The sequence below is a fragment of the Poecilia formosa genome, unplaced genomic scaffold (genome assembly GCF_000485575.1).
Source record: "Poecilia formosa unplaced genomic scaffold, Poecilia_formosa-5.1.2 Scaffold114, whole genome shotgun sequence".
NCBI lineage: Eukaryota > Metazoa > Chordata > Actinopteri > Cyprinodontiformes > Poeciliidae > Poecilia > Poecilia formosa.
The window spans coordinates 744274-767041 of record NW_006800053.1 but is presented as its reverse complement, the minus strand read 5'-3'; the positions used below and the strand labels follow the sequence as shown (position 1 = coordinate 767041).

At 39.5% G+C, this 22768-nt stretch overlaps 2 protein-coding genes across 4 annotated transcripts; one reads left to right on the top strand and one right to left on the bottom strand.

Moving 5' to 3' along the window:
- The first annotated feature begins 853 nt into the window (after window positions 1-853).
- On the top strand, window positions 854-6680 carry LOC103143655 (CD9 antigen-like). The gene is made up of 8 exons (XM_007560273.2): window positions 854-1314; window positions 2308-2428; window positions 2515-2612; window positions 4028-4102; window positions 4190-4291; window positions 4611-4706; window positions 5668-5754; window positions 5947-6680. Exons 1-8 carry the CDS (start codon window positions 1213-1215, stop codon window positions 6013-6015), a joined length of 750 nt encoding a protein of 249 aa, XP_007560335.1. The 5' UTR covers window positions 854-1212; the 3' UTR covers window positions 6016-6680.
- Window positions 4704-21284, bottom strand: LOC103143656 (uncharacterized). Of its 3 annotated transcripts, none has more exons than XM_007560275.2 (13): window positions 20686-21284; window positions 19560-19715; window positions 17075-17193; window positions 16698-16869; window positions 16493-16611; window positions 14739-16260; window positions 13288-13391; window positions 12174-12247; window positions 10809-10909; window positions 9806-9986; window positions 9550-9697; window positions 8390-8459; window positions 4704-4785 (listed from the first exon to the last, which is right to left on the bottom strand). In XM_007560275.2, the coding sequence occupies exons 1-13, from the start codon at window positions 21188-21190 to the stop codon at window positions 4736-4738; spliced, it is 3321 nt and encodes a 1106-aa protein (XP_007560337.1). In that variant the 5' UTR covers window positions 21191-21284; the 3' UTR covers window positions 4704-4735. The 3 variants fall into 3 exon arrangements, with proteins under 3 accessions (XP_007560337.1, XP_007560336.1, XP_007560338.1); XM_007560274.2 differs by having other exon boundaries at window positions 4707-4785; window positions 13288-13394; window positions 20686-21283; XM_007560276.2 differs by lacking the exon at window positions 4704-4785 and adding an exon at window positions 7663-7713 and having other exon boundaries at window positions 13288-13394; window positions 20686-21283.
- Between the last annotated feature and the right edge of the window lie 1484 nt (window positions 21285-22768).

Sequence of the window (22768 nt, the reverse complement as noted above, 5' to 3'; positions counted from 1 at the left end):
TTCATGTCCTATTTGTTTGTTGTGAATGATGTATACTCGCAAACTAACAACTATTAGTCCAATTTTGTCATTTATTAAATGTTCAGAAATCACAGCGCCTGTAGCGAAAGTAAACAAAGGTAAATAACCTGAACAGGTGATCAACTCAAAACCACTCGAACCTTTATGCTCCCTCTCTCTCTTTGTGGTTTAAGCACGCCTCTGTTGTATCTCTGTTGTTTAAGTTGCCGTGACAACCGCCTGAGTTGCCTGGAGAAACAACTTCTTCACTAAACAAAATAAATTTTAATGAACTAGAACATTTCTTTAGAAATTTAACCGGGGCCTGCCAAAGTGTGCCCGTCAGTTGGAACCCAGCGTGCTGATGCTACAAATTAGCATCAATGCTTTGCAGATATCGATGGATCTGTGTTGTTGAATTAGTCTGATGAAACAAAACTAAATCGGTGATTTCAGGGACCAGTAGATATTTAAGTGGGGATATTTTATGTTTATATTATTTGCCGATGTAACTAACTGCAGGACTTTTTTTTAAATTCAGTGTTTATTTCCATTATATTCCTGTGAAATGATTAAAGGACATAAACTTTGCAGAGTATAAACTATGGAGTTAAATTGGTTTACAATTATTCAATAATAAAAAACTAATCTCTAAGAAAAAATGTGGTCAAAACTTTTGGAATTGTAACAAATGTATTGGCTCAAACAAAAAAACTTAATTAAAAAAAATTTAATTGTGGTCAAAACGTTTTGAGTTGTAAAGTTTTGTTTAAAAAACTTTAATTATTAAAATCACAAATGTTTGCTTGAGATTATGTTTTTTATTGTATAATTATGAAACAAATTTCACTCCATAAAAAACATTCGAATACCCTGTTAAGAGCGTGACGGCTTGATGCTCCTGCGCGCCCAATCACTTCTTGTCTGAAGCCTCCTGCTTGCGCGAGCTACACCACCTGGCCAATCAGAGGTCCGGTTTGGAGCCGAGGGGCGGAGCCTCCATATGTTTGGGTAAAAATGAGCCAACTGTTATTAGAAAGCTCAATTTGTCGCTCCTAACAGCTGAATAAGCGGCTCTACATTAAATATTTCACTTACAGCTAAAACATTTACAGCCGTCACGTTTCAGGAGGATGAGGCCAGCAGCTTAACTAGTAACTGCATGTTTAGTTTTATTTTTTTTTAATTATTTGCCCGTTGAGTCTCACAGCAATGAAGTCATCGACAGAAAACAGCTTTCAAATTGACGTCCTTCTGGATAGATGCGGGGTCTTCTGCAAATACATCCTCATCGTTTTCAATATCATCTTTACGGTAAGTCTGGCTTATATAAACAAATAAGACTTAAACGTGTGAAACATCACAGTTTGAATTACATAGAATAAGATGGAAAACCAATCAAAAGGTGTATTTATTAATTTGATTTTTTTAAAGTAGAGTTCAGATTTATCAAAGAGTGAGATATTTAAATACAGGCTAAACTAATTTAATATATTAAAATGTCAGTATTTTGTAACTTGTTTAAAAATGTGGAGTTTATACATTATACGATACATTTTTATTTCAGACATTTCACCAGCAAAACAGAATAAAAGTAAAACTTTAATATTTTCTAAGCATAAATGCAATATCCTATTACCAGATATACATACTCAAAAACACCACAAGTTTGGTTACCATGTCTGAAAAGAGCGTATGACGACGTTTGGCTTGTATAAACATAATATGTACATAAACGCATATGTATAAATTCATATGTGTATTTCTGCCCAAGCCATCCACAGTGTTTTAATTCCCGGCTAAATTCATCTCCCTGTTCATTCCTGTGTTATCGCGATTCAGCACACAGAGTGAAATGTTTCAAGCCTTTTTTTCTTGTCATTTTGATGCCTGTGGCTTACAGGTAATTCAACAACATTATTCAAGACATTGAATCGAAACACACACAAAGGTTTCCTGAGCCTGAAATGGTGAGTCGGGTCAGCAGACTACACAGGGCTAATTTACATCTTTTTTAAAGCCATAGTTTTTATTACACTTAACTTCCCATTAATATGCTTGGTTGTACAACTGTGAGATCAATCTTTCTTAGTAATCTGTGTCAGCCGTCTTGACTGCGTAGCACCATTCTGCATTTAAAATTAAATCATTTTGGAAACAGTTTTGCGCTTCCATGAGCTATAACTACATGTTGCGTTACTGACAAAATGTCAATGATCTGTTGATAGTCTAATATCTTAAAATGCACCTGAAGTAACGGAGGAAGTAAAATTCAGGGATTTCAACGACGTCTTCTTTCTCTTGTAGGTTTTGGGGTTTGCGTCTCTAGTGTTTGGCCTGTGGCTGAATTTCCAAGGTAACTCCAGAGACATGTTCAATGTAAATGACGACGATAAAAAAAGCATCGACTCCGATGTCTTTCACATAGGTCAGTAAATAAATGAGTCGTAACCATAAAGCCTTTTTGTACATTTGCATCGGACTAACATCATTTCCTGTTTTCTACCTCACCAGTCGTCTACATCCTGGTAATCCTTGGCTCTGTAATGGTGGCTTTGGGGATTTTTGGAGAGCATTCTGCCTGCAATTACAATAAAATTGCTCTCCTAGTGGTGAGATTTCTTATTTTTATTAAAGTCAATATTCGGTCTGAAGGGTAAACTCCTACAGAGTCAGGAAGCAAGCTTATTTTATGCTACAAAAGGAGGTTTACATTTTAAAAATATCTACTTCGCTTGGGAGTTAAGTAATTAATCACCATTTCCTAGTGAAATTAAGATTTACCTTATTTAGCAATTAAACTAAGACATGAAATCTAACCACTTTAAGAGAAACCCCAAAGGAAATGAGACTGAAGTATAATTAGCATTAAAATATGTCTACAACCCTCTCAAATGTTCTGTTAATGTCTGTATTTGAAATTTAAAATCAAGCATAACCTGTAATACTCAATTCCTGATGTGACCTTAAGGGGAAAGCTCGGGGAGTAACAAAGAAATAACTACCCTTTAGGTTATCTACCAATGAATCAAAGAATTAATGCAAAAATCAATTTGCATTAATTCTGTGGTATTAAATTCGCCTTGGAAACTAAATTTGGAACTCTAATCCACAACTTATGAAAGCTGTTGCCTTGTCACTTTAAATAATAGGTTCCAGTTGTGTTTACGTTTTCAGGACGAGATTGTTCCAAAACAAATGTAATCATATCTTTCAGGCGGGAAGCGATTTGTGTTTAGTTGTACCAACATGCAAAGTAGAGTATATTAAGGAAAACAAAAAACAAGTTGTTCATTCATAGTGATGAATGTTGCTTACAGTATCTCGTTGCTCATCAGAGCCACTGAATTCAGAGGCTCTGACCGAGGCTGTTGTAATTGACTAAAAACTAATGAAAACTGAAATTGTAAAAACATTTTTGTTAAGTGAATAAAAACTAATGGGTGAAATCTAAAACTTTTTTAGTTTTCACATTAGTGCGTTTCTAAAAGGTTTACGTCAACTGTCGACAAATTACCGCACTACATAATGTGCAGGCCGCTACTTATGCTAAATGGCGACAGCAAAAGTAGGGCGAAAACAAAACAGTGTTTTTTGAAAATGGCAATCTCCTGTTGAGTATTCATTACCTGATTGATGTATACATAATTCTCCACCTAAAGCCAAAGCAAGAAAATAAAGTTACTACTATAACTAAAATAAGCCTCCAACAGTATCCACTGAAATGCACAATGAAGTTGAATGGATGGTGGGAGGCAGGCCTTCTCGTCCAACATCAGTGTCTGACCTCAGAAATGGGCTCCTGAAAGAACAGGTTGGCTGTAGAGCCATCAGTCCATCAAATCAACACATTTTCATAACAGCCTCAGACCAAAAGAGTGGATGGTTTGTCTTCTGCTCAGTCTAATGTCATGGTGGAGGCCCTCACTCCTCCACAGAAAGTAATAAGTACTCAGATTTCATGTCAATACCACACAAGGCTTTCTGATGAACAAATCGTTCATTTTATCCTTTCATTTCTCTTCAGTACTGCGTCTTCCTCTTCCTCCTGGCTGTGACTGCAATCACCGTAGGAGCGCTCGCTTACACCAGCAAGGACACGGTAAGCAGGAAAAGAAACCGCAAACGTCTTCAGATGTTGGTAAAGATTTGATGCTTCTTATTCTAATCATTTAATTTAATCGATAAGGTTGGAAAAAAGTTTGGAGAGTTGTACAGCGACGTATATAAACTCTACGGGAAGAATAAAGATGAAACAGTGGCCGCTACTCTCAAATACGTCCATGGTTTGGTAAGCACTCACTGCATCGGTAGAAAAACCAAAACAGCCTCATTTATTTAGCATTTTCCTTTTAATAATTTCAGTAGATCTAAACTGGTTGCATTTGTCACTTAATGACCACAACCTTTGGGTTCAAGAACTCAAAGAATAAACATATGAACTGTAGAGGGGAGAAGAGAAACTATCAGATTTAAGGAATGTGTTCCTTTATAATTCAGGACTTGTGAAAGGTCAAATACAGCGAACAAGTGAACCAATAGTTAAAATTTATTGACAGAGTTGAATACATTTTGATCTCTTAATGTTTTCCTCCATCTCCCCTCTACAGCTCCACTGCTGCGGCTTGGCCGGAGTCCAACTAACCGAGATGGTTAAGAAGACTTGCCCGAAGGCGGATGATGTGACGAAGCATGTCAATCCGGCAGTAAGTTGGTGTTTCATCAAAATAATCCGTCATGCTTGGTCCAGACAGACTTTCATCATGAGGGCAAGTGATCCAGAGACTGAAGCAAAGAAAACCACAACTGGTTTCTACTTCTGTTTTCCACAGAAAATAAAAATACCTACTAGGTAGAAATGTCAATAAATTTAGCTGGACGATAAATTGTCAGACGTCACTGTGGTAAATGGTAACCTTGTCTTTTGAGACCATTTTCAGGTGATATAGTAAAGGTGAAATAATGCAGACATTCTCAAAGTTCAATTAACTTTAAATTCCAATGAACATTTAACACTGGAACTAGGAGACAATGTAAATATCCAACATGAGCAGAAATTGAAAATGTTTGAAACTAAAAGTTTAGTAGAAGACAATAAGGATAAAATCACACAAATGGAAATTGAGCTTGTTTTAATTTATGCCATTGAGTCATTGACAGGTCTACCACTACACACCCTAAATCTTTAGTCATTTCTAAAACACATTTTCTATACTTTTAGATTTTTAGCCAAATTACAAACTTAATTCTAAATGTAGAAATCATAAGTCGCATTAAAACAAGCCTCCAACTGTAGATGTGTTTTCCTTAGGTACGTGATATGCACAAGTCGTGATCTTGAAGATGCTGTTAAAGGACCCAACGAGGCTTAAATAAATCATTTCTGTAAAGTACAGAGGGACAAAAACCATCTCATTTTCCAAAGCAGATGAAATTTGTAGGAATGCAAATTTTTTCTCAACTCTGAATAGTCTCTTTAAAAGATTTCATGTTTATTAGAGAAACATTTTTTTTTCCCACACCTGTGTATGTGGAAAATATTTTCCATAATCTAATTTCCGAAGTGGGGAAAAGCCTGACCCACACAGCAGCAAGGATACCTCTGAGCACCTTATCCTGGAAACTCCTAAATCAAAAACGTTAAGCGTTACATCTTCTCCTTTTCAGCCGACATGCCAACAGAGCATTGAAAGCTTCATTGACCAATGCGCACCGCTGGTGACTGCCGTCTTCGTTGGAACCGGAGCTCTTTTGGTAGGCAAATTCTGCTCATTTATTTAGGGAAAAACATTTCACCTCAGATACAGCCATGAATAGTCGACTGTTTGACTCATGCAAAAGTAAACAAGTGCAAAACTTATGTTCCAGTAATTCAGTTTGCTTCGCAAGCAGACGAAATGTTCCACCGACCTCAGCAGGCTGTTTTAACCCTCGTTTCCTTCACAGATCACACAAGTCGTCTGCGCCGCCCTGTACAGTTCAAAGATTCATCGGGACTCTGAAGCTCCTCAGTAAATTATTCAGACTCTTCATGTCACCCCTCTGGTGTCTGAGCTGCAGACAGCTAGTAGTTTTCATCTCCGATAGATTTTCATCCCACTGCAAATTACAGAAGCTTCCTTCAGACCTCAGTTGACATGAACTTTCTTCCACCGTTTCTTGCTATATCTGAAAGTCTGCAGTTTTCTGAACCACAAGGCTGCAGGGAAGGTGGCTTCAGGACGTGTAAATGCATCCAACAGAGGGCCACCACCGCCTTTTCAGGCTTGTGCTACAGGAATCATGATGCCAAGACGAGAATTGTTGGCAGCAACAGTTGTGATAAGGGCCAAAGACAAAGTAGCCTCTGATCGAGAAACGCCAAGAAGACAGAAGATCTGCTGAAAAAAAGAATAGAGTGTAGAGAGCCGGTGCAGTTTTCCTGTTGAGTCTACCAGATTTTTGGGACATCCAAGAAATGCTTAGAAATTTAGCCGTAAATAAAACGGGTGGATTAAAAACCTACTCTAGGATCAATGTCTTCCAGCCAAGTCTGGCAAAGAAAACAGTGGAAGTAGCATATCCCAAGAACAGAAGTTTAGGGTTCCCACATATAGAAATACAGAAATGTTCCAGTCACTCTCCAGAGTTCTCAGTTCTTTGTGTTCATTTAAAATATAAAGTTCATCATGAAGTTAAAAGGATTCAGGCCGAGTTGGAGTCGTGCTTTTGAAGGTTTGTTATATATCATACATCAGTATGTCATTATTGTCCACTTAGGGAAGTTTCCTTGCAGCAAGGTGAGAGAAAAGGAAAATCATCAGCTAAACAGTTAAAAGTTTATGTACAAATATCAATAAAAGCCTGATTACATTTGAAATCTGAATAATAACCTTGCTAATAAGATCTTTGCCATCTGTTGGTTCTTGATTTGGGCTGCCTGAATCTCTTCCCAGATGGTAGAAGCTAAAATTCACCATGAAGTGGGAGATTTGGAGAATAGGGCAATGTCTTCCTTTTGTAGAAATCTTTAAAAAGGTTTCTGCTAAATCAGGTGATCTAAAACCTGTAATTTTGTTGGCTACTTTTACAATTTGCTTGATCCCGTTCTTGTCTCCGACTGAGACCGTCAAACCGGGTGACTAAAGCGAGGACAGATCCAGAGAGCTGTAGAAAACTGTCAACTTGGAGCCGTCTCTCCAAAAATGGATCAAATGTCAGCATGAGAGCCTGAGGTTCTCCCTACACTGTGGTAGAACAGGCAGAAATTAGATTGAATTTGAAGTAATTAGCCAATTTCAGAACATGATCTGAGTCGTTTTGCTGTAAGGGTAAAGTCTGGAAATGAACAAGTCTTTGTGAATAGAAAGTTTCTGTTCTATAAATGTGCAAACAAATGTAGCGGAATAAACAAACCACTGTGACATGCCGTTGTTAAAATCGGGGCTGAGAACTCTTCTGTTTAAAAGTATTTTTAAACATATCATTTTACTCCAACTTTTATATGTTAACTATGTTGCTTTTAGTTTCTGTAAGATGAGCTTTGTGGGACCTGAAAGCCACATTTAAAATAAAATGTATTTTAACATGCAAATGTTGGAAACAAACTACAAACGGCTAAATTTATTCCCCCTTTCAAAACAGACAATTTGTACAGGTTTTTTGATAAAACACAGAAATAAGTCAAATGTGTAAAAGTGTCTTTATTTCATCCAGTTTCATCAGTGTTGGGACCTGCAGAGATAAAATGAAGCCAATCTGAAAACAAAAGGTAAAAATGGTGCAAAAATAAAAAATACTTTCATGTCTGAGCTTTTTCAGAAGACGTGTTTGAGTAAGGAAAAAAATGCAACAGTGGTTTAAAATGTATAGTGAATCGCATAGTTGTCATGTATGAAGAACAAATAAACACAAGGTGCAAGGTTTAGTTTCGACTGGGATGACGATGCATGCAGACCAGAAAATAACAGACCAATAATAAGAGCTCTGCAGGTGGAGAAGTCACACTGTGCAGCGACCTTTGACCTTGTGAGACATGCTGAAGGACCAGACTACATGAAGGTCCTCAAAGTTGGAACTACTGTAATTTCCAGACTCTAAGCCATTTTTCTTTTTGGTGAGGCAAACCAAAACATTACATAGTCATCATTTCTGTTTCAGTCCTTGACACCAGCAGTTAATAATTTAAAAAAGAAAAAGTTTTTAAAATGATGCGCAAGCAAATTTCAGCTGGTTAAAATACCAGGAATAAAAAGAAACTGATATGTAGAAATGTTGTAATCTTCAGGGAAAAATGTGTTCCATGTTGGTTTTTTAGTGATTGGAAAAAAAGAGTCATTAAAATATTTGTAAGGACAAATCTTGAAGGATCTTCATAGATTAAACCTAAAGCTATAACTTTATCTCTTACCGTTGTTGCAGCTCACACCACAGTCACCATAGACAGCTGAGCACAGTTCTGTGTGGCACAGGAAGTAAACCTGATGGAGGGAGAAAAGGTTTTACATTACAATCATCTTCTCATGGTGCTGCAACATAATCCAAGGTCTACCTTCACACCAGAGTAAGACTTTATTCTCCCTGACCTGAACAGTTAGCTGTGACTTGATTACAGCAGATTTGGAAAATGTCACCAGAGCATCGTCAGCAGCAGGTTGCCTGATCTTATCCAACAGTTTCCACCATGAGCAGCATTAGAGGATCCAGGTGATGGGGTCTTCAGGACAGAGCACTACATGTGACTGAGCATGCAAGCCTGCGTCCATAGCAACAGTGACCAGGTTGCACCCAATGCAGGCTTGTGCATGAGGTTTACCTTACTAGAGATGCACCAATTAGACGGATCTCATCTCAACTTTCACTGAAATTTCTGCAAAACGAGCAGAAGTTCAAAGGCAGCAATCTTCGGAGTCATTTTTTATTAAATAAAAATCAGTGACTTTCTCCAATAGATCCAAAGTCAGGGAGCTTTTCTCTGAATCACTGAAAACCTACAAACAATAAAAATCCTACAGGATCTGGTACAGATGCAGCTAGATTAAAAAAAAAGTAAGAGTTTCTGGAATTATATCTATAATACTTATTATACATCTTATATTTATTACTGCTCATCTAAATGTCTTCGTTGTTCAGGGTCATAATTAACTGTAGTCAATGTAGAAAAATGTAATCTTTAAAAACAAGTTACTATTTTCTGTATCAAACATCTTATTTAGGATGATTAGCATTACCAGCTGTTTTCTAGAATTTTTTTATACCTTTTGTTGCAAGTTTGTTTCAAACACCAGTTTATCATGCGACTCGTGATGCAAAAAAAAAAAAAAAAAAGTGTTTCATTGAAAAATAAAGCCATTTTAATTAAGCTGAAAAACCACTTCATCCTAAAACTTTACTGAAAAACTCAAGTTTTTTAGAAATCATTTCCAGTAAGCACAATTCTATGGTTAATGGAAATGCAGCTCCACCCCGCCACTAAAACCAGACAAGACCTTCTGGTTGGTTTCTGTCTTAGCAGCAAAGTCTTACTCTGGTGTGAATGAGGCCCAGAAGAGGAGCCGGTTCTGTTCCTACCTCTGGGTCCTCCGATGCAGCTGGCCTCCCAGGAGCCCTGTAGGTGTAGCCCGCTGGAGGCAGGGAGGGGAAGCTGGAAACTTTAATCCTCCAGATGTGCCGAGGGTCAGGGGAAGGAAGCAGCTGCGACACACTCTGGCTGCTACAGCTGAACACAGACACAATTGGCGTTCCAGCCAAGTTCTTTATTGTTCTGCAAGATGTCACACGAGTACAAGCGGCCACAACCCGTTCCTGATGTGTGCGAACACCGTACCGGTCATAAAACAGCATCCAGTAGACATGCGGGGTCAAAGTGTAAGCCAGGCAGGAGTGAAGCAGGAGCAGCAGGGAGGGGTCTGCCGGCTGCAGCAGGCTGAGCTCCACATGGACAGAGTCACCCTGCAGGAGGCTGATGGGCAGCCGAGCTTTGGGGTGGAAGCTGGAGAAGGACGCATCTGTGAGATGGAGGGGAGCGGTTTAAGAGACGCACAAGGATCGCGTGTTATGTACTCGTTTCTGGTTATAATACATCTGTCAGATTGCTCAGAAATATGAGGAAGTGCAAATGGAAAAAAAAAATTACTGGTATATTGGTCGCAAAAACAATATACCAGTATATATACTTTGTTTTATTAACAAAGTGGGATATCACAAACCAACTAATAAATATTTTATTCAAAATAAAATACTTTACCATTTAAAGATATTGTGTATATAAAAACACTGGAAATGCTGTGTACACCATTAAACGTTTTCCTTTTGGAATTCAGACATGAAGTGAAGAGTAAATATAATTTACAGGGTTTGTTAACATGCTAGAGAGAAAAAGTTAAATCTAGATGTTTTTCAGTTATTGGTATGAAACTGGAATTTATTTTCGGTGAGTTTAATATGGCAAATTTTAAAAGGCTTACACCGTCATGTCGATGTGTATATGTATTGTGTAACAAATATATTCATCTTTAAATACAATCCATGTGAATATGGATAGTAGATGTCTTTCATTATTCACTTAGTCCATGATCAGGTAGCCTATTAATTTTTTGGTAAATTATTGGTTTGTAAAATAGATTTTTTATTTAGTCTTCTTTTTGGAATATAAATGTATTAAAAGTTAATATGAAAATCTGAAATCTAGTACAGGTATTAAAATACTACCCTACTAATGCGAGAACAGCAAAACTTTGTATGATTTTCATTACAAAGCAAAAACGTCAAGATGTGCATAAGCAGTAATGGGACTTTTCATGAGTCTGATGGAGAAATGGAGGCGTCACCGGTTGCTATCCTCAGAACGACGGTGACGGCAGACGACGGCGGCTCAGCGGAGGGCCTGATGTCAACTGGACCAGAGGGGGCGCCGCATCCCACCATCAGCCTGTAGGAGGACAAAGGTAACCAGGGAGGAAACATCTGGCCACAGAGCCAATGCAAAATTACACATCATTTCCACTGTGACAATCAGATTATTTTTTTGTTCATCTCCCTTCACAAGCATGAACAAAAAAATAAATAAAATCCACTGGGATAAATTGAACGCAACACTAAACTACCTAGATCTCTGCTGCACAGAGCAGTAGAGCAAGGAAAATAGTTCCAAAAGGTCACAGGAAGTGATTATTGCACCCAGTGCACCAAGAAAGTGCAACATCTGTTGCAATGTGTGGGTGAAAACACTGCATAACATCCACACTATAACTGTGAAACATGGTGGCAAAATAAGAATAAGATCTACCAACAAGGAAACATTTAACAGAGTCACAACGGAACAGTTTGGATCAGTGGAGCCCAAGTTAGTTTTATACACATTTAATAATTTTAAAGAAAGCCCAGACATCTTGTAAAACAATAGCTTCTCAAGTCAGAGTTCAGATATAAAACACTTAACATTGCCTCCTAGATGTTCTTCGTTCAAGACCGAATCATTTTGCAGCACCAATTGGACAAGAAAATAAAATAAATAAGTTACCTCAGTGTGCAAAGCTGGCAGAAAAACATGTAAGACGTGTGCTGTAGCTGGAGTCAGTGACTCCAAAACGGTACCGACCCAGAGAGAGGCTGCGTGCAAATCCAAGCAACACTTCTCAGCTTTAACATCTAAAAACCACATTTTTTTTTCCAATGATGAAATTTCTCAACATTTTAATCCCAATTAAATCAGTTCAACATAATGACGTTAACATGACTAGCTTTGGAAAAGTTCAAGAGGAAAGGCAGCATGCTAATGCTTTAGCTGACAGAGTAACCTGACAAAATTAACCACCTAAAACTTTCAGGTTTTCATAATGTATGCCAGCAACTGCAGAATCTATTAAGGAGTGGGCAGTGAAATCGTTTGATTTTTATTTTTCTATTACATTATATTATGCTTTTTTTTTTCTTACCAAGTGCAGAGAGATTACATATTATACTGCATCTGATTTTCCTGGCTTGGAATAAACAATAAAGCCATTTTTATGTCATCATCAGAAATGCAAATATTTCCCCATGAAGCATTCCAACAGGATGCGGCCAAATTATGCAACACTAAAGAATTATTTGCTTTGCAAAAATAAACCTAAAGCAACCTGACTGTGAATGAAAACTTGACAGACAAAAGTGATTTTCAGAACCCAAGATGCACTTAGAGAGCGACTGCTAACCTTACAGGGAAGAAACCTCTGTCCGATAGGAGGCCGTGAACTTCTGCCTGATGGACCACACTCTGACCAGGCATCTAAGAAAAGAGCAAAAAAAGTACAGAATAATAATTCATTATATCTCTGGAGTCAAGTTTGGATTCAGATGGAAAACCAGTTTTAAAGTTTGAGGCTGAATCTCTTAAGACACAAAATTCCAGTTTCTCAGCTCATCCTGTAGTCATGCATCATTTCAATTTACAAATGGACCTGAAATTACATCATCGTGGAAATGGTTGTTTATTTCTAATGGTAACCTCAGATTAGCAAGAGATTTTTTCCTTTCTTCCATTTTACCCGTTTAAGATCTTCATAAAAATCATTATTTCAGGAGTGGCTCAATACAACTTGGCGCTGAAAACATCTGTGTGGGAGTTCCTGAAGTACTGACTCCAGCTACAGTTCAAGTTTATTTAATCTACTTTACCCGTTTTTAAGAGTCAATATTAAAAACAAAATCATTTTGTACATGGGTTTTCTAGACAGGCTAATTTGCAAACCCAGTCCTTGACTGGAGCCTTTAAAAAAAATAAAAAATAAAAAAAAAGACAGCAAAAATAAAACTAAAGATTCCCATCACACACACACACAGAATCCCTGTCATTTAACATGCATGAAAACAAACGGAGAACCAATTCTCCACAACAAAGTAGTGTGGTATAAATCAGTGTCACATTTGTTTTAGCAAATATTTCACCTGGGAATTTTAAAAAATCTGATCCATTAACATTTTCATCCCTGTTGCTTGTGCACATTTCCTGATCCACACTTTTTCCTTCCACTCAATTTAACATGCCTGGACAAAGCACTCTGAACCACCAGCTTCTTTAACACTGAAATATATAATTTCTCCCTTATTCAGAATATCCTGCTGCATGAGGGACAAATGCCAAGTCAGCATTCTTCTCTGATTGCATAAGCCAGACTACATCATTTTTTCTTTATTAATTTGTTTCACTGCTCTTATACAATACTGATTTTCATTAACTGCAAGCTACTCATCTACTCCAACAGAAAAAAAATAAATGAAAATCGACAATTTATGAATTAATTCGAGACCGACAGACGTGTTTCTTACACGTTCGCAGCCATCCGGGGGAGCAACGTGGACGTCTGGATCTGAGGAAAGCTTCTGCAGCCTGCAGGGAGCCTTCCTGTCCTCAGAGGAGGGAGCAGGTGGGGCTGCTGAGGGATTCAACAAAGAGTCAGGCAGAGCAAAGACAAAACAGCCCCGCGCGGCCATCTGTTGACCCAAAGGTCACGTAGCTCAGCATAGCACCTCAAAGTACAGAGTTATTACAAATTAACTTCAACGTTTGTGTTCAAAACAACCCTCAGACTAGCTCAGCTTTTGGTTTCTAGGTTTTCAGACAAGTACCAACAAGGTAGCTTTTCTTTTTTTTCCTCTTAGAAAGACAGTAGAGGTAAAATGTGTGAACGGCAGCCAAAAACAGTTTCTGCAGTAAATATCTGAAACGGGTCCAAAGCAGCAGGGTGGGGCGGGCCATTTGGGTTAGTCATACTCTGATCACATATGTGGAGGGGAAACAAGGAGGGGGATGAAAACTGGAATGATTTCACTTGGTTCATTTTGTTTGCTTTGATAAAAACATCCTCATAAATCCTTAGGGGATGAGTAACAGCTAAGCATGATGCCTCAACGCTTCAGGACACAAACATGTAACCCAGAGATTTTCTGGTCAGATTTTTATGTTTTTGGCCCGATACTGAAATAAAGATTTTTTTAGCTTTATACTCCCTCATCAAAAACATACCTGGAGCGTCGTTTTGATCCATTACACATTCATTTCATTTTTCATGGTAGCCGTTCAGGGTTGCTCATAAAATGCGCCACCCATTTTCCCAAAACTCCACCTTTGAGCTTCAGTCTCCAGCTGAGCCCCTTCAGACTAGCGGCAGCAGCAATTAGCAAAAACCTGGTGGAGCTGCAGGTCTGCTGAGCTCATCATACAAACTACAGCACTCCTAAGAACGGCTGTAACAGCATGATGAGAAGCTTTTCTGTGATGACCTGCTGAAGGTGGGGTGTCAGAAAGTGTGCAGGGTTCTTAAAGAGACAGAGGCTAATTTCAAGGCATCATATGGCTGTGGTATGAAGTCAAGTTTATCTTCTGGGCATCTTCACACCAATAAAACTGGTAGACTCAGTCCAATTTGGGACAACGGTTGAAATATTTGTTACATTTCAGCTAGTTAATTTGACACTGCACTGTGTCAAATTAACCTTTGAAAAGTCTATTCCCCTCCTCACCTGTGGTGGCGCTGCACCAAGAACTACTGAACAAAACAACAACTTCCTTCTTCACAAAATGTACAGTGGAGAGGAGTCAGATTTTTGCGTTTGTAGGATTTCTCTTGGAGTTCACCTCCACTGAAACACCAGCCAGAAAACATTTCCTGGTTATGCATGGTGCATTTCCTGATTCCATCTCCACAGCATTTTACTGTTAAAAATACAAAAACAAGTATATTAAGCATAAACAAACGATTCCTAATGAGATCATTTACCTCTCATGTAGTCACCCAGCTTCTCTTTAAACCCACTTCGGTGCCAAGCAATATAGTTGGAGTAAGCTGGACTGAAGGCGCTGGAATGACAGCCGTCAGAAGCACGAGAAAACCTCTGCAGGTCACTATAACCCACATTTGGGGAAAGCAGAGATGTAGAGTCTTTATCCAAGTCTTTACCTCCTGGAAGGTGGAGCTGCTGGTAGTATCTGAACAGCAGAGGCAGGTAGTAGTGGTAGTAATAGTAGTAAGGGAACGTCAGTCTGCTAGAAATGTCGTACCCTGGTTCAGAGGGAGGAGGACTGGTTTGATATCTCAAGTGGGAAGGTTGTTGTACCGACAAAGAATCTGACAAAGCTTGACCCAGATGGTTGTAGACGCCACGCAACGCTTCTGGTGCGTAATACTTCAGGTAGTAGTTATAGTATGGATGGTAGTAGTACTTGTAGGGATCTGCGTTATACGTGAATCCTGCAGTGGGGAACACTGGTTTGTCAGGAGGAACTGCGATGGGATCTGGTCTTTCTGGGGCTGGAGACACGGAGGTAGAACGTTTGTCTTGTAGCTTTGGTTTCGAACTGGGCCGAACATCTGCTTTCTCCTTTTCTGGCTCTGGATTAATACTCTGCGTTTCAGGATTTAAGGATAATGAAGACGCCTTTGTCTTTGCAGTCCAATCTAGATGGGAAAGCCCCAGTCTTTTCATGTCACCCTTTACAACATGTGGGTAGTAATAGGAGAAAGGAAAGCGATGAGTAAAGTAAGGTGAGTGAACTGCTGTCACTTTGTTCTTCCTTTGGGTGTCTACAGGTGAAGAAATCCAGGTTGGTCCCTCTTTCAGACCCTCAAGCTGCTCGGATGGAGGTTGATGGTTCGGAGAATCAGAATTGGTTTGTGATCCAGGAAGACCCGGACCTGGGCCCTGAGGTGTGCCTGGAGCAGGGATCTTTGGGTGATGGTAGTAGTGGTAATAGGAGCTAAAATCATGGCTGGGATGGTGGAAATGAGGAGCTTCCACCTGAACCGGCAGAGCTGTAGGGGAGAAACTATTCATCAAGACATCCAAGAGAGGAGCAACTTTGTTCTGCTTTTGGTCTTTATGTAATGAACCCAAACTAGACGACTTTTCTTTAGATGAAAGGGGCTTTTGGGTCATAAAGTTTTCCTGTACATCTTTAAGAGACAGGAAGTAATGGTCTTGCGAGTTCAGCTGGGAACTAAAGTCAGCCATCGGAGCCACAGAAAGAGGAGTAGGAGGGCTGTGGGTGTCCTGTTCTTTATTTTCAGAGTAACTATGGTGATATGTTGGGTGAGGATAGTAAGGTGGAGCCAAGTAGAAAGGCGGCATAAACGCCAAATGCCTGAGGGACTCGAGCTTTGGTTTTGGTAGCTTTCTGGTGAAATCCGTGGGGCTGTCAGCCAGAGGCCAATGGGTGGCTGAGACTTCTCCAAAAGCAGAGTTAGGACAAGCCAACATGAAGATCTCCTCCCCTAATTTAAGCAGAAGTGTGTTTTTTCCATCCTGAAAGAGAATTTATTGCAGGTTCAAAAAATAAAGATGGTTCAATTTTGTCACAAAGCAACAATTATTCCTGCTACTGCCAAATTACCACAGTACTTTAGTTAATCCTTTGAGTTTTGACATGCTGCAAGTATCTTTTTGCACACATTCAAAAAATTAATACTGCCACCTCCAGGTGGGAGCTAGTCACTTAAATCCAATGCTTGACTATTTTACAATTATTATATTATACCTTTACAGTTATACCACAAGTGATGAACGGCATGGCGACGGCCGTCTCTGCAGCCAGTCTGTTCACAGTGTAACCACACTGTTCAGCCAACAGCCCCAGAGGAGTCCATTCACCTCGAACTGTAGTGGGGCAGAAGCGTAACCCGATATTAAAATAAAAGATCTCTCTTTTTTTGAGTGCTTCCTGATTCTTAAAGAAACGGTACCATTTATATGCGGGTTCTCCACAGCAGACGGTCCTCTGAGTTTCACCGTCATGCCGTTGGGGGAGCAGCAGAGCGAGGACGGCCCCTCGCCTCGAAGGTGGAGCCGGGAGATCGGGCAGGAGACCTTGACGGGAATCCCCCTCCACAGCAGAGGCAACACATAGCCATCATCCTGAGGGGAAGCATTTTAATAATGTCCAAAAACAGGATTTTACACACTTTAGAGAAGAATCTAGCTAGTCAATGCATCAGAGAAAGTCTCCACCACACCTCTGAGTCATTTCAGCTAAAAACAGTGAAGTCAAAGTTTTGGTTTAATGACTATAAACTAGATGAGATGATGTGATTCGTGTAGGAATTAAAAAACAGCAGCACACCTCTCGAACGACGTGGCAGGCGTCATACTGAGCCGTCAGAGTGAGGTCTTTCCAGGAGCTTTGAACAGAGTAGCCACACTGCTGAGGCAGATGGAGCAGGGGCGTCGATGAGCCGTTCACTGAAACACAGTGGAAATAAATGATGGACAAAGTTTACAGTTTTTCTGGACTGCTTTCGGTCAGCTGTTGACTCAAACTACACATTTTCAAAATGTTACAGAAGCCTCATCATGGTCAGACCATGATGAGTCCAACTGTGGCAAAACATTTAAAATAAGCAAAAAACAAACATTACCGTAAAACACAGCTTGCAACCAAGTGGATGAGCCATTCAATAACTGCATGATGGACAACAGAGTCCTCAGCTCGTCATTGTAGCCCATTATATTGCTTTCATGCCAGTGCCATGTTAAGGTTCGTTCTCAAAGAATTTGATCCAGAATCAGAAATGCTTTGATGCACAATTTTGATTCAAAGACTATTTTATCTAAACTGTGGATAAAAACTGTAAATATTAGATAAAATACTATAAATATAAACCAAAATAAAAATCTAATTAAAGAATCAGAAATGCCCAGTAATGACTCATCTTTCTTGATCTCTTCATAGATTGTGGTGAACAACAACATAGATATTTTAAGGCCTGCAGACTGATCGCTGTAGTTGGAGTGTGAAGGAGGTGATTTCATACTGATGTGTTTTTAATAGCCAACAGGTGATTTCGGTTTGGTTTTCTTGGTTAAACCAGTGAAGCATGGAGTGCTTCACTGCTGACATCCGTCTTAACCGTTTTGAAAAATACCAATGAGACAGATGATGAACGGAGTCGACCCCAGTTTCTCAAGCAGGTCGAAGCAATCAAGAAAAACTACAATCTAAGTGCGTACGGGTAATGTCAACTTTCTAGTTACTATTCTGGTTTCCCAAACTGGAAATGTGATCATTCATGCAACCAGGGAATCCTGTTTAAGAACACATTTGGTTAACAAAGCAGTTACAGGCAACAGCTCTATCCAAATGCAGTAAATTGGGAACCAACATTTCTGGCACAGTTCAGCAGTATTACAACGCTTCGTTGGGATGTTGACAAAGACCTTCAAAGCCTTGGAAACAGAGTAATCCATACTTATCTACAAACCCTCCCCACGTTCCAGCATCGTGGAAATACAGCTGGAAAAACCAAAGTGAATATATTTTATTCCAAGTTAAGATCTAGACAGCATCAAGCAGAGGATAAATCTTGTACATAAGACTTTTGTTTGAAACAAAGAAAGGCCTTAATATTCCTACCCAACTTCATCCTTTTACTCAATGCTCAACATGCACTGACAGAAAGAGAGAAAATAACCAAACATTTGTCCAATGACACTCAATAGGTTCCACCTCAAGCACAAAAAGTGTAAATTATTGGAGAGCTGGAACGTTTTCATCCTCTGTACATTCAGTACCAACCGTAATGAATTAAATAATTTCCTCAGCGGCTCAATTTCACTTCAGAGCTCACCAACGTCCTGCTTTGGAGCAGAGCCAGGTGAATACAGGTCATCTCCATAAAGGTGTGTCGGCACTTTAGCTGTGGATTTATTTCTTCTAATGTTAATGTTTGACAACAAATATCCTGCTAAAGAAAAACTATCTTATAACTGTTATTGGTAACAATTTGTCAGCCCCTTATAGAAATAATCCACTTTTACCTCCTTAATGCCTAAATGGTTTAGCCAGACAGAAAGACGAGGTTAAACAGACATTTTCACCTCATTTTTAACTAACAAAACGCTTTGAGAGATCCTTAGAAAGCAGGAGCAGAGCTCAGGTTATGCTGCCCCCCAGTGGCAGCTACTTCCTTACCCCCCCAATCAGGCATTTGTGTTCATTTTCATCAAAATCAGTGAACTAATTTTTTAGCAAAATACTGAAAGATCTATGGATCTGAAGTTGTATGTCTTTTTCTTTAGGATGGAAATGCACCACAAACCTATGACAGAAACTTTCCAGAAGAATGACCATTTCTGAGTTATCATCACTGGGTAATGAGTCATCTGACAGTTTTGATTGCGTCTCTTTTGCGTCGGTCTGAATGGTTTAAAGAGACGTTTCCATCTCAACCTTACACAGACAGAAATAAACATGCAGTGAATAAATCGATTTTCAATCAGATTTTTGCACCAAAGAGTTAACACACACTGAGGCTCTTTAAATGTGTATTAAGAGGGAATGCAAAACTTATTGCGAGGGAACACAAAAGAAAAATGGTTCCCTGTAGATCTGATGCTTGTTTGTGATTTTTTTTTTTTTTTTTTTAATATTAGTGTCAAGATACAGTGAGAAATTATTTACACAGCTTTCCATATGAGCAGACCGAATGCTGCAGCTCTCAAACTGTTTTCCTCAACGTCTCCTCTTTCCAACTGGACTTCTTGCATTAAGTCTGAGAATGAAACAGAACATATTAAAGATGAGGGACAGGATGAAGATCAAGCCTCACCGTGGTCCAGCAGCAGCTGTGCGGCTCGTTTCCTCCTCACAGTCAGGGTCATGGCGTCATCTCCACACTCCACCGACGGCTCCAGCTTACGCCAGCTCTCCTCAGAGCCACCAGCATGCTGACTGGCGCCGCTCGCCCGGCTGTCCTGAGTCTGGACTGGGATACACAAAACATCTGAATATGTCTGGGGTGGAAAGGGAATGCAACTGTGTCTCCTAATTGGACTGTTAAGAAAAGTTATGTAATCATGAAACAAGAGAGGTTAGCAGACATGAAGGAGCGCGTTGGGCCTGACGGACAGGCAACATGGCAGCTAATCACAGTCAGCTGTGTTGGAAATTTAGAGTAAAGTACAAACAAAAAGGAGAGGCTGCAGAGGCAAACATACAAGACAGACAGTGTCCCAATGCTCCTTAAACTAGAAAAATGCAACTGAAAGACAAATACATTGAGACAAGTCGTTTGGTGGGAACATGTGGAAAAACCTAAACACAAACCAAGTTTAACAACTTAAAAACAAAACCAGCCAAGTTTTCAATCTTAAATAGAGAACACAGCGTTTGCTGGGATGAAAACAGTTTATGGCGTCATTAGTCATAGGCACAGTAATAATACTACAATAGAAACACCTGGAGATTAGGGTTATCAAAAAGGTAATAAAAAAACCAACAATTATAAATATATCATACTAAATATGAACAGATGTTTTCAAGTTTCAAACTTGGCAAAGCTGGCAAGTACAGACAAGAACTAGCATTTGGTGAAATAGCTTTAAAAATCTCTTAAATCTATTTTTTTCTTTCCTTTCTTGGAACTACTGAAGACAAAGTATTTTCAAAAAGTTGCATTCATTTCAATCTTTTCTTCTGAAATAAATACTGAAACAACAAAATGACCAGCAGTTTTTTGTTTGTTTTTTGTTATTTTAAACCTGACCAAACACGGAAACTGATTAAAGCAAAATTATTCCTTCGGTACTGTCAGAAACCCATATTTAAGCCCGATTCATGCTAATGGTGTGTTTCCAATGATTACACTTCAATGCCGCATACAAGCCAAACAAATGTACTTAATAGGCGTTTTAAAAAAAAAAAAACTGCATGTAGTAGAAGAAGCCAGGTCTCACCTGTAGCAGCAGAATCTGACCGGTGGCCTCCATGTCGGGGGTTTGCTTCCAGCTGACCGGTGACGTAAAACTTCCCAGGAACTACACGTCTGATGGTTCCCCTGCTGCAGTTCCCATCCAGAACCTCGTGAGAAGTAAACGGCCTTTCTCCCTCCGTTTGCGAGCGTTTGTAGCGGGGTGCTAAACTTGAAGACGACGCCATTTTGGCTCCAATTCCCCGCTTTGACCCGGGTCCGGGGAGCCTCGTCGTTGTCCGGTCACCGTCTTCAAGGTTCTGGCGCCTTGGGCCGCTGAAGTAGGCCAAGTGCCTGGCCGCTCTGGTGGAGGGGTCGCCGGGGACTCTGGTCGTTAAAACACCGCTCCCGACATTGTGAGGAGCCGACCGAGAGGTTGGCTGGAGGGAGTGAGCTGTGAGCTCACACCGGACTAAAGAAGACAGGTTTATTGTCGATAAGGTGTATAAAAGTGGAACACCCAAGCAGTACGCTTTTAGTTTCAAATACATTGCAGATACTATTTGTTTTCTCTCTATGTACCAAAACACTGGGACCGAGGGACGAGCGGCTGTCTGATTTGTAGACGTCCTGCTAACACACCTGCTCACTAATTGGCACAAATTAATGACGCATGCTCACTGGGCTCTAGACTACAACTCCGTCTGCTGTCGTTGTTTATGTCAGATTTTACTTTATTACACAAGTGCATCCCAATAAATATAGACATAATGAAAAGAGCAATTTATTTAACAGATTCTTCACACACAGTGTTACATTTTAAACGTTCATTTCTGTCCATTTTGCTTATTGTGGTCCCCAATTAATAAAATCTTCAAATTCAGTTTCTCAGATAATTAGAGTATTAGAGAATACTAATAAAAATAAATAAATTTAAGCTTGCAATATATTATGTTATGGCCTGGACTCCCGGCATAAGGAGGGTGAGCTGCCAAAGTCCATTAATGAAGAGGCTGGCTGTTCCTAAGGCTGTATCCAAGCATAATAATAAAAAGTTGGTTGCTGGGGGAAAAGGTCTTAAATGGCACCGCTATAAGGTAATAAATCTCAAAGCAACATTCACATTTGAGAACTTTATTACGCACATAAACTCAGACTGGCATCTTAGAGAACTATTTACTGACAAAAGAGTAAAGCAATAATCTACACTGCTCTTTACAGTATTGCAACCAGAAACTTCAGTAACTTTAGATATTTTTATAGAGCAACAATAAATACTGCACACATGATTTTCAGAACTTCTTTTTATAAATAAAAATCTCAAAAGCGTGATGGAAATTTAGTTATTTTAACCAATAATTATTTTTCTGACTTGAAGTGACACAACTGGGTTAAAAATCAAGTATTAAAAATTACTATATATTTTTATACCTCAATATTTATTGGATCATTTAGAAAATGTTAATTATTTCCAGTATTGTGCAGCCGTACATGACCTCATCAGCGAACACCTTCTTTCACTAGAGGGCGACAGTGCGCCACATTAGATTACTGACATTACGACAGTGAAGGGATTCTTGTAAATTGACCTTTGCCCTTCCTATAAATAATTCCCATCGCTTTTCAGACTAAGCCAGAAAATTCTTTCCAAAAACCCACAGAGAATGTTTCGCTTCATTGTAAAACACACTTTTATTTCATGGTTTACACATAAAATGTTATTTTAACACGCAGCCATTGTCATTTTACAACTCCTTCAATAAGTTTCTTTTATGATGTCAAGGAACAGAATAATAAATAAAACCGTCCTCGTACGCATGTCTGTCTTCCTGGAGCGGCTCAGAAACAAACTCACTTCGCTCTGCCAGATGAAACACACAGACGTCCGGTCGCTAGTTGAATTATTCTCAAGTTGCTTCTAAAACAGAACCTCGCAGAAGAGGCCGATCCGTTGATGAAGGGCGCGGCAGAAGGATGACTCACATTTGGAGTTGCCTAGCTACGGCCGGGAGTTGTTTTCTTTTGGCTCGGAGTGTGAGGACGGCGTGTGTGTCTGGTTTCCATTGAGAGAGGAAGGCTTTGTGTGTGTGTGTGTGTGTGTGAGTGTGTGTGTGTGTGTGTGTGTGTGT

Excerpts from the sequence above, each read along its gene's own strand:
- LOC103143655 (XM_007560273.2), top strand. The coding sequence starts at position 1,213 with ATGAAGTCATCGACAGAAAACAGCTTTCAAATTGACGTCCTTCTGGAT. Across the intron at positions 4,292-4,610 it reads TCAAATACGTCCATGGTTTG|CTCCACTGCTGCGGCTTGGC; the intron begins GTAAGCACTCAC and ends TCCCCTCTACAG. Across the intron at positions 5,755-5,946 it reads TTGGAACCGGAGCTCTTTTG|ATCACACAAGTCGTCTGCGC; the intron begins GTAGGCAAATTC and ends TTTCCTTCACAG.
- LOC103143656 (XM_007560274.2), bottom strand. The coding sequence starts at position 21,190 with ATGTATTTGAAACTAAAAGCGTACTGCTTGGGTGTTCCACTTTTATAC. Across the intron at positions 16,870-17,074 it reads CCTGCCACGTCGTTCGAGAG|GATGATGGCTATGTGTTGCC; the intron begins GTGTGCTGCTGT and ends GCTTCCCCTCAG. Across the intron at positions 10,910-12,173 it reads AGAGGTTTCTTCCCTGTAAG|GCTGATGGTGGGATGCGGCG; the intron begins GTTAGCAGTCGC and ends GTCCTCCTACAG.